Source organism: Mesoplodon mirus, assembly GCF_964341445.2.
Source record: "Mesoplodon mirus genome assembly, chromosome: 7".
NCBI classification, from domain to species: Eukaryota; Metazoa; Chordata; class Mammalia; order Artiodactyla; family Ziphiidae; genus Mesoplodon; species Mesoplodon mirus.
Genome location: NC_138983.1, coordinates 10,501,931 through 10,513,288, shown reverse-complemented (window position 1 = coordinate 10,513,288; position 11,358 = coordinate 10,501,931). Strand labels below are relative to the sequence as shown.

General features: G+C 58.3%; 1 protein-coding gene across 2 annotated transcripts in view; it reads right to left on the bottom strand.

The window, feature by feature from the left end:
• Positions 1–3,379: 3,379 nt before the first annotated feature.
• Positions 3,380–11,358, bottom strand: part of VPS37C (VPS37C subunit of ESCRT-I) — a 29,583-nt gene continuing 21,604 nt past the window's right edge. For both annotated transcript variants that reach the window (XM_082627086.1, XM_082627085.1), the window contains 4 exons: positions 11,074–11,172; positions 7,172–7,343; positions 6,350–6,432; positions 3,380–5,552 (listed from right to left, as the gene is read on the bottom strand). In XM_082627086.1, coding sequence (XP_082483212.1) covers positions 4,863–5,552; positions 6,350–6,432; positions 7,172–7,343; positions 11,074–11,166 — 1,038 coding nt within the window. In that variant the 5' untranslated portion in view covers positions 11,167–11,172 and the 3' untranslated portion in view covers positions 3,380–4,862. The remainder of the gene's footprint in view (positions 5,553–6,349; positions 6,433–7,171; positions 7,344–11,073; positions 11,173–11,358) is intronic.

Here is an 11,358-nt window from a genome sequence, read left to right as displayed (position 1 = left end):
CTGCTCCTCTGATGAGCAACTGCACGGTCTCCCTCAGCCGCAGAGGATGCCCTACTGTGACCTGGGCCCACCCCGGGGGCCACGTTCCAGCCTGCGGCCCCCAACCCCTCCACCCCCAGCCCAGAGCAGAGCAGAGGATACACCCTCTACCTCAGCCAGAGAGGGCAGCACTCATCTGCCCCGGCCCACTCCCCTAAATCGTTGCCTACCTGACCCTCACGGGCAACCTGATTCTAGCACGTTCTCCGCATGTTAAGTCAAGGAAACTGGGGACCCCAAAAGGAAAGCTCACTCGCACTACCAAGGACCGGGTCTAGCTTCAAACCTGTCACGCCGCTAGGGTCTGGGAGTACCGAGTGGCACTGAAAGGGCATTTCAAATGGCCTCGCCGCAACTAAGTGTCCTTCTCACCACGCTAGGAATCTCTGTGAGGCTCTGAACTTGACACTTAGGGTCTGTCCCCGTGCAGCCCACACGGCAGCAAGAAGCCCACTGCGGGGGCTTCCCTGGTGGCGCAGTGGTTGAGGGTCCGCCTGCCGATGCGGGTGACACGGGTTCGTGCCCCAGTCCGGGAAGATCCCACGTGCCGCGGAGCGGCTGGGCCCGGGAGCCATAGCTGCTGAGCCTGCACGTCCGGAGCCTGTGCTCCGCAACGGGAGAGGCCACAACAGTGAGAGGCCCGCGTAGCGCGAACAAAAAAAAAAAAAAAAAAAGAAGCCCACTGAGGTCTGGCAGAGGACGCCCATTGATTTCATGTGGCGGGTGCAGGACAGGGAGGAAGGGGTGGGGAGGGCCTGGGGAGGGAGAGGCGAGAGCAGCAGGGGTGGCACACCCTGGGTGACCGAGCAGCTCTCCGCCGAGCTGCTTAGAAAGTGCTGCTTCCTCTCTTCGGCCCCTGGTACCCCCGACCACCGCTCTGGGACCAACCCAAAGCACCGACTTGATTGTGCCCCCTCCCCCAGCCCGTGAGATTTTCAGCTTCTTCCTACAAAGCCCAGGGGTCTCCTAGCTCTTCCTGGTGTCCTGCGTCCTCAGTCCCTGATACGCTTGCAAGGCAAGGTCAGAGTTCAGGAGGGGGCAAAGGGCAGTAACCCTTTGACCGGAGTCCAGGGGGGATTCGCAGCATAGATTACCCAAGCTTTTCTCAGGACTGTGGCCTCTTGAAGCCTGACGATTTCTGGTACCACAGTGGCATCTCAGAGGATCCCCTGCAGCCAGATCAGAGCAGGTGCGAGTCTTGTCCCCACCTCCCCAGGCTGAGTGACCCGCTGAATTACCCACCCTGCAGTCTCCTCCCCTTGTTTAAACTTGGGGGTTGAAGGGCTGCTGAGAGGATGCACATCAAAGGCTGATACAAGGTGCAGCCCCGCTGAGTATTCAATGCTGGTGATTCTCAGCATCTCTGCGCATCATCCACAGGCAGCCTGCCCTCGTCACCTTGCAGGGAAGGAAACAGAAGGGCTGACTCAGGGGTCCATTAGACACCTGGTCTCCTCACTCCCCTGAAGCTGCTCTTCCTGCTGAAAGAAGACGACGCCCTCCCAGGCCTCATGATGAGCAGCTGAGCTCAGGGGGAGCTGGCGAGAGAGGCAGGCTGGGTAAGGCAGAAAACCGCTTGGCTCCACAGCCAGTTTAGCAGCCTGCTGCCCCTCCATCCGCGTTTAGAAACCGGAGGCGAAGATTCGAACCCAAGCTGGGCGGTCCTTCCTGGACAAGCTGACAGTCCCGGTCAGCCCAGCAGGTGGCAAGAATGGGGCCCCATCTGTGCTCCGCTGAGGCTCGCATGCCTACTAGTGGGGCTCTGTGGCCTTGCACCGCCCAAGCTCTCCACCCAGGACAAGGCAAATGTGCAGGCTCCAGCGCGAAAATGCCTCAGATGGAAAAAAAAAACCGGGGCAAAAGTGGAAAGGGAAATGCTGTAAGAGCCAGGCCCCGGGGGTGAAGGGGCGGCGGACGGCAGCAGCTCAAGAAACAATATTCAGAAAGATGGGGCTTTGTGACCATGAACCAGAGAGGCCTGAAGGCTACAGAAGAAACCGCAAAACAAAGAACGTTGCCCACCATCCCGTTCTACAAGGATCAAGTCATTAGCCAGTGCAGTCGCTGACCGACAGTGCACCCTGAAATGCATTCAGGATGAAAAAACAAAAAGGCGCTTGTGCTTTGGAAAAACAAGCTCCTGAGATAGAGATACCTCAGGAAAAAATTTTAATGAACCCAGATTCTTGCACCTTCCCATGCATACGTAGAAAAGCACTGAACTCATTAACTGAGATATCCGATCCTCGCGACTAGCAGTCATTTTTAACCAAGACGTGTGCTTGCCTGCATACACTCCCCATAGCCAAAAGCATATCTATACTGGCTGCTCAGAGCTACCGAGTGGCTGTTTCCCGGGCAATAGTCCACATATAGTAAGGTCCCTCGATAAAACCGAAATCCACAGCTCTTGCACTGTGCGTTTTCTTTCAGCTGACAGTTTGGGTGACCACAAAGGGACCCCGAGCAGACTTCTCTCCTTCACCCGAACTCTCCAATGATCTGGAGCCCCTTGTGTCATCTGCCTCCTCAGTGAGTCCAGACGACTGGGTGAGTCTCTCCTGAGTCTCAGAGCTCCCATCTTGGTTGGCAATCCTGAGTTCCATTCGGTAGTAGATGAAAAAGGTACCTGACTTCTCAGTTGAAAGATACAGAGAAAGTGCTCGGTTGAAAGACACTCAGAAAACTAGCCGGCTGAAAGACACCGGGAAGGTTCTGACTGGGTGATTAGGTAGGAGGCCGGCCTGACGTCTTTCATCAAGTTGGCAATTGAACAGGGTTTGTCAGGACAAAAGCGAAGATACCAGATGAGAGCTTACGGCTCCAAAAACGGACACGGCTCTTACCGGCCAGTTACGACTTTCTCAGGCAACTGAGAAATTTACGGAAGCGGTAAAAGCAAATCCTCATACCGTGCAGCAGTCCCATTGGGAAACCCACTCATTAATTTTAAAAACTAGCTCATCCAGGGACCCACACATAGGGATTGGCCATCCCGGGCTCTCTCTGTGTGCCCACAGTGGTTTTAGACTGCCAGAGGGAGAAACGGGGACACACAGAAGAGCTGAAGCGACTCTAGGGTGACACCTAGAGGTGCCTGATTGCACCTATTCCTTAGCTGAAATCATGTATATACTGGCTTCTCCCCCTAACTCCTTGGAGCAGTTTCTCAGAGCTACTGAGAGGTTGTTCCCCAGGCGGTAGTCTGCAGTAAGGTCTCCAAATAAAACTGAAATCCACGAGTCTTACGTTGTGCATTTTTCGTTCAGTCGACAAAATCAATGCCCCCCGCTGGCAGCCACGTCTTCACTTCTCAAATTCACTGGAACCACAACACTACTTTTAACTCATCAAAGTGTATTATGGCAATTAATTATATAATACAAACATACCGGCGATCGTCCACCCAATTCAGAAGCACTCGAACCAGCAGAGTCCCTTGGCGCTGCAAGCACAGCTGGTCAGGGACCGACAGGGCTGATCGAGCATCTCGTCGCACGCACCCACTGATGGCACGCAGGCCGGGGAGGGGGGCAGGCACCAGAAGGTCGAGTTTCCTCGTTGGCCCCCAGCACCCCAGGCCCACCAGATGCTGGGTACTTGAGTAGTGGACAATTCAAGGCACATATGACTTCCTAACAGATAGCAGCTCCAGAGTCTGCCCTGGAGACCTGGTTCACATCTGCAGCAACCAAGGTAATGCTTTATTCATCACACCCCCCCTTTGGTGTATTGCCATTTTTATTACTGAATGTGCTGAAAATCCCCAACGTGCTGGGGGCTGCACGTGGCTCAGAGTCACAATCCCTGCCCTATACGTTCTGAAGACGAGAGAGATGCAAAGAAACGACTCCGACGTAGTGATGGCGTTTTACAAAGCACCACGTGGGAAGAAACTGTTAGGGTATCTTTTGATGTCTCTCTTAGGAGGGCTTTTGGGGGTGGGGAAGAGTTACATCAGGCAGCCAAAGGAAGGGGATGAAGTGAGGGCTGCTGTGAACAAGGTTCAAGGCACTAAGGGAGCGGACGGATGGGGTGGGCCTCAGAAGTCAACCGGAAGCAGGTCACACCAGACAAGAGAGGTGGCCGGGGAGGTGACTCGGCCCTCCACTCCTAAATGAGCTCCCGAAGTGGCCGCAGTCTCCTGGGCCTCCTCCAGCCAAAGGGTCCGGGGCAGCCCCCGGATCCTCCAACCAGGGCGAGCAAGGGCTGGGGCCCGCCTCCACAATCCGCGGCCCGCTCACTGCGCTGGCTCTGCTGCTGTCGTTCAAACCGGCACACAGGACAGGCTCAACTGACATCAGCCTGTCGGGGTTCAATTATGGTTGTGCGTGACTTAAAAATCATTAAGTGTTTTTCCTAACTCTGTTCTCTCCCCCTGATCCAACCCTGCCATGGTGCGTGGGGCAGGCCATCCTTGAATGGACCCAAGAGACACAGAGAGCTGCATCCCTTAGCGTGGGTACCTCGGTCGAACGTGCCAAATCCCAGAGGAGAGGGAGGGGGTGAGCAGCTCACAGAGAGGACCGAACGCCCTGCCCGGTGAGAACCAGGAAAGCCAAAGCCGTCACCGAAACCAGGCGCGCCCTTCCCCCAGGAGGCCAGCAAGCACTGGGACCGTCTGGCAGAGCCAAGCCAGTCACACTGCCCGGTGCCTTGCCAGGCCTGTGTGCTCCCAGTCAGGTCCCTCCAGGCCCCCACGCATGACACAAGTCCACGGGGAGCCAACTCCACTTCCAGTTGACCCTCGAGTCTCAGCAGGGGGTGGGCCAAAGGTTGTGGTACTGGTGGAAGTAGGGAAGGGCCAAGGGCCAGGACGGTGCCTAATACCCAGGCCAGGCAGGACCCTGAGGCAGTGGAAAACCATAAGGAGGGGCAGGCCCAGGGGGATAGGGCGACTGAAGGGGGCCTGAGGGCTGGGGCTGTGTTGGGTACGGAGGTTTTCCTCCTGTGGAGAGGTAGGGGGGCTGTTGAGGATAACCAGGACCGGGGGCCCGGCCCCCCGCCACGGGGTACCCAGGGCCGGAGGCACCAGCGGGGGCCACGGGATAGGCCGGCCGGGGCGGCATGCTCCTCTGTGGGGACCAGGAGTAGCCCGCGGCAGCCCTGGGTCCTGGCTGGACTGACGGGTACGGGGGACCCAAAGGCCCGCTGTAGGAAAAAGAGGGCTGGGACACCACAGGGAACGGGGCCGGTGGGAGCGCCCCTTGTGGGGTGGGGCCCACAGGCAAGGCTGGAGAGGGGCTGTAGGGCAACGGGTAGGGAGGGGCCTCCGGTGGCTGCTGATCTTCGGAGACAGGGGGCGTGGCCTGGGGGCCCGGGAGAGACGGGGGAGGTGGGCGGGGAGGAGGGGCGCCCCCAGCCAGCTCCACGGAGGCCCTGGGCTTCCTCATCACATCCTGGAGCTTCTCCACGCGAACCCGGCGCAGATGGGACAGCATCCTCATGGAGGAGAAGTTCTCCAGAAACGTGTCCAAGGGCACCTCGCCCTCCAGGAACTTCTCAGCCATGGCCTGGAAGACATAAGCTCCAGTGGCTACAGGGGTCTGCCGGGATCGAGGCCACCTGAATACCCCCGGGTCAGAGGTCAGCTGCGGCCCTCCCACCCCAGCCAGGCTCAGGAGCTGCCTGTCTTCTCTGGCCCGCCCCCCACTTTGGGAATTTCTCTCTATGGCCCTTCTCACTGCTGTTATATTATACAAGCGTGTGTTCATTTATTGTCTCCCTCACCAGGACATCAGCTCCCAGAGGGCAGGGACCACCTGTCATGGCCACCGCCGTCCCCACCCCAGCATCGTGCCAGGCTCACAGCAGCTGCTGCACGGTGTGTCGACTGGCCACATGAACACTGGCCCCCTGGTCACTAGCACAGCCCAGCCCAGGGGCTGTGGGACCTGGGAGCATCTTCCACCCAGAGCATGGACATGTGGAGAGAGCCAGTCTGCCCACAGAAAGTGAAGAGAGGCCCAGAGGGAAGCAGAAGAGAGAGAGCCGGCAGCCCCAGGAGAGGGGAGGGGCTGGGGGCCTGGCTTCAGCCCTGGAGGGCTCCTACTGCACTGCCCTCCCACCCAGGCCTGTCAGCTGCCCCGCAGCTGTGCTGTCTGTCGCCCATTTCTGCTTCAGCCAGTGATGTTGGGTTCCTGTTCTCTGCATGCAAAAGGGCCTCCACTGGGACTCGGTAGAGGTGCCATTCACCACTGCCTTGACTAAAGCCCTGGTCCCACGCCCTGCGGACACCAGTGCTCAGGACGAGGGCTCCTGCTGCGGGGGCAACTGTTCAAGGAAGACAGGGTGTCAACGGCCATCTCACCTCAGACTCTTCTTCAATCTTCATGCTTTCTATCTGCAGAAGGTCCAGCAAGGTCCCTAGCTGCAGTGCTGAAGAAAATTTCTCTGGAAGGAAAGGCAGAAAGGTTGACATTTCTAAAGTGCCTCTGGATTCCGTGGTGGCGGCCAAGGTTTCTGCAAGGCTCTCCGAGGGTCCTGTGTGCTGGGGGCCCAGCCACCGCCCTGGGGTCCGCGGCAGAGCCCCTTTCGGTCGGTTCCCTTCCTGAGCAGAGACGAGCTCAGCTGAGCCCATCCACGCCAGCCCAGGAAGCAAGAGGCCTCAGGCTTCGGAGCCCCCCCCCCCCAATCCTGTTCTTCCTCTCAGGGAGTTACTTCATCTGCCTGAGCGTCAAGTCCCCCACCTTCAGGACCAGGACAGCCCCTCACCTTCACAGACAGCAGGTTGGGACACAGAGAGCCCGGACCAGCTCCACAAATCACCAGCGCGGGGCTGGCTGAGTGGCCAGCAGCAGCCCAGGATGCATGCTCTCTGGATTCAAATCCCAACTCCGTCTCTACGTAGCTGTGGAGCCCTAGCCACGTTCCTGCATCTCCCTGAGCCTCACTCTTCTCATCTATGACGTGAGAATGACGACAGTACCTACCCTTAGATGGCTGTTAAAGCACTTAGCCAGGGCTGGGGACGTGGCGACCCACAGTAACTGCTGGCCCCTTCCTGTCCTGGGGAGGGAGAGGGAATCTGTCCTTCCACGTGACTCCAGCAGCTCCCCCAGCCCCACCAGGAATGGGGACCCTGAGTGGACAGAGGCGCCCCCAGCGCACACTCCCGGGGCCGGTCGCTTACCCAGCTTTGCCTTCTGCTCCTGGCACCGCTCCACCAGCTTCCGGAGCTCCTGGTACTTGTCCGAGAGGTTCGAGCGGCTGAGCTCCAGGGGACCCTGGAACTCCAGGTTCTGCTCGGCCAGGCTCCGGTTGGTGGCCAGTGCCATCTCCCGCTCCAGCTGCAGGTCCTGGACCTACAGAGCAGGACACTTGACCGTGAGACCCACCACACCACCACTCAGCTCGCGGGGGGCTGGACCTGGGGCTTCCGGGACCCGTCACTCACCATGGGGGAGCCAGGCAACACTCAGCCCCCAACTAGAGTCAGACGGACCCAGGTTCAAACTCTGAGCAAAGCATTCCAAACCAGACACCTCACCGAGTCCTTAACCCCACAGCCTACGTGGTGGATGCATGCAAAGGGCCACGTGACGAGAGGGAGGAGACCCCCCCGTGGGCTGTGCAGAGCTCCAGGAAGGGGGGCAGAGAAAGTCAGAGCCTTCCTAGGAGGGAAGGGACCAAGTCCCAACCACCTGTCCCCGGGATTCAGAGTGAAGAGACCTTCTCTGAGGTGCACTGATGTGGCCCAGACCAGACCACAGGCCAGACGCGCAACGAAGCCCCCAAATAAAGTTAGTGTGAGGACTGAGAATGCCAGGGCCAGCCCGTGACACCGACTCCAGAGAGACCTGTCCCTGCCTCCTCCACAGGTGTGTCCTACAGAGAAGCTGCTCAGATGAGCTAACAGAGAGGCCCCCAAGAACTGCAGGGGGGTCCCCAGGACCAGCTGAGGACTCCCACCAGCACAGGCGACCCGTGGCCCCCGAGGCTCTGATGCCAACCTTTGCACCTGGATGTGCCCCACTGAAAGCATGCCCCCAAGCTGAGCAGCACTTTTCCCTCGTCCAGGTCCTTTGTTGTCACCAGCCGGTGAGGCGGCAGCCTCGGGAACCCTTCCCAGACCCGCTCTGACCTGAAGCCCTGTCCGTTTGTCAGGGAGTCCTCTTTACTGACAGGAGGGCAGAGAGTCAGACCCACACCCCTGAGGGAACGGGGACGCCAGCAGCATCAGTGGCACCAGCGCCCACAGCAGGGCTCAGGGCAGAGCCTGGCAAGACCAGCTTCCACGCGGGAGCCACTGGGCAGCTTCTCCACCATGGTCGGCACATGGCGAGCCAAGCCTGACTGGCTCGTCCCCAATCAGACGCAGGAAGGCCATGGGCGTCCTGGAGGAGGGGGCTTCCGGGGGCTGCCATCCTGCCGGTCCCCAGCCACAGGGCCGCGAGCACTGCGCTCTGTGGTGGGCCTGGAGCCTGCTCCAGACTGGAAAGAGAGACGCCACGGCTACCAGAAGTCATGGGGCCTGGCCACGGCCTCTCAGGTCTGGCCCCACTCCTGGGTTGTCTGCCTTGCTGCCACCAATACCCTCTGGGGCCACTGAGCAAGCGCCCTGACTCAGGGACGCCCGCACTGCGGAGTTCCAGTCTCACTTTCATCAGCTGAGAGCTTTTCTTATGTGTCTGACACAGAGCGGGGGGCCTGAAGCCCTCTGCTCAGCTGCCCCTTACGGGGCCCCAGATCCTCAGTGGACATGTCCTCTGTATACCTCCACTGCCTTTTCCCTGGATCTTAACCAGTAAATCTATGCCGTGTCACTTTCCCCTAAACCTGGTCCTACCCGTTTCTGCCCCCTTTCCCCAGAGCCTCCCCCAAATCTTTCTCCATTAGGGGTTCACTATGAAGCCCTTGATAGGTCAATAAGACAGTTCAAGCACCCCACCAGAAGACCCCGATATTCACACTCTTCCACACGGAGAGAGGTCCCCTACTCTTTTCTCCGAGCAAAGTCCACACCCCCAACTCAAAGAGCTCCCATCTCCCCTCACAATCCCATGGCGACTCAATTACCGTCTTATAGCCCGTGCCAGGAACCTAGTCCAAGGGGTTTTGAAAGTCTAGGGAGCTCGCCCTCCTTCATTTTTCCCTTGATCCCATGAGTGTTCTTCCCCTCAGAGAATTCACATCGATTAGTCAGGCACGGCTGCACACCACAAAACTCAACTTGCCTTTTGCCCAAGGTGTTGTTTCTGCCTAGATTTTCCGTCATTCTAGGCTTCGCCACACCTTCCATCAGCCTGTCTAGCTCGGAAGTTAACAAATTCTATACAGTTATGTAATTCGGCCTGTTGCTGTGAAGTTCTGTGCACTTGACAGCAAGCCTTGCAGTTCCCAGCACACTGTGCTCGTGGCAGATTCGAGAAGCACTTGGTGCTTACCGCGTGTTAGACAAGGGGGTGAAGGCCAGCATCGAGGCAGCTCAGGGCCGGACCCTGGCTGAGCTCACGGCCTCACCCACCCGGAGAGGCGGCCTTGGAGCTTAACCAAGACAGCCTTGCTCACGCCCTCGCTGGACGAGCTTGGGGCAGCAGGTCGCACCACATCCACGCCCTGTGCTCCGTGCCCTCCAGGCCCAGCAAGGGCTGCTCCTGGCGGGGAGAGGGGCGGTGGGAGCGGCCAGAGCACCAGTCAGGAAGGCGCGGGGACCACGTCCGGGCTGCACAACCTCTTACAGAGAGGGAAGTGGTCCGCGTGGGCAGGAGAAGCTGGCTGGCAAGGCTTCCCTTTTTTGGGGTCAGATACTGTGAATGTGCAGAAGAGACACACCGTGCCCATTTATCAGCAAAAATGGAAACACATTCCAAAGGCTAACCAACGAGCTCGGCATTATTTGCGTCCGTGTCTCCCAAGCATCGGGGGCGGGAGGCGGCAGCGTGCAGAGCCGCGGACAGGCTGCAGCCACTCAAGGAGTGACCGTGGGCACGTCCAGCTCTGCAGCCACATCTGGTCACCTGACCTTTCTGACCTCGCAGGGGAGTCATGGGGTCAAGGCGACGGAAAGGGTGGGGAGAGCCCTTTATAAAATGTAAAGCTCTGCACGTTCAGAAGGGTTGTTTTATTCCCATGAGGACCATGATTAGGAACTGAGACGGTTAGGTGTCTGTCATCATAGGGAAGGGATTAAAAAGAGATGAGCCTAATCCCAGCCCCAGAACGGCTCCTCCTGGAGATGCAGGGCCAGGCCAGGTAGTTGGGGAAAGGCAGTTACAAAACGGTACCAGTGCTTTTAGAAACCACCTCCAAATCCACGATGGAGCAACAGTGTGGGGGCCTCCTGGGGCATGCGGGTCCCCGAAGGCACCAGGCGCCAGAGTTGACGCGGGGGCCCTGGACTTCCTGGCACTGTGCCCCCGGAACTCCCAGAGGGCCCAGGAACTAGATTGAGACCCCAGGGGCTCCTCTGCCTGGCCAGGGTGAAGGCCACAGAACAGGCAGATAAACTCAGCCCAAACCCCCAACAAGCCAGTGTCCTTAAGAAAGGCCTCAGGGCTGGGATGAATTGGGAGACTGGGGCTGACGTATACACACCACTATGTATAAAATAGATAAGTAGGGGCTTCCCTGGTGGCGCAGTGGTTGAGAGTCCACCTGATGATGCAGGGGACACGGGTTCGTGCCCCGGTCCGGGAAGATCTCACGTGCCGCAGAGCGGCTGGGCCCGTGAGCCACGGCCGCTGAGCCTGCACGTCCGGAGCCTGTGCTCCACAATGGGAGAGGCCACAACAGTGAGAGGCCCACGTACCGCAAAAAAAAAAAAAAAAAAAAAAGATAACTAATGAGAACCTACTGTATATCACAGGGAATTCTACTCAATGCTTTGTGGTGACCTAAACGGGAAGGAAATCCAAAAAAGATGGGATATATGTCTATGTATAGCTGATTCACTTTGCTGTACAGCAGAAACTAACACAACATTGTAAAGCATTGGAAAAACTATACTCCAATAAAAATTAATAAAATTAAATTAAAAAAAGAAGGGCCTCAGTCCCATCTGCTATCCTTGGCCCCATGACAGCCTTCCTCTACCTCAGGGATGTCTTGGGCCAGCCGCTCGATGACCGCCGGGTCATTCTGCATCTCCTCCAGCTCCTCCAGGGTCTTGTCTTTCAGGGTCTCCATCTTTCCCTGGGAGCAAAGAATGACACTGAAGTGAGGAAGGGACTGCTCAGGGGGAAGGGATCCCCAAGCCCATATTCATCATCTGTCAAAGGACCAACTGGAGTTTCCCAACGATGCCTCCAGTCCACAGGGAGGACCGAGGAGGGTCAGAGTCCGGCCCCCCTGACCACCTCCGTCCTCAGGGAGACCGAG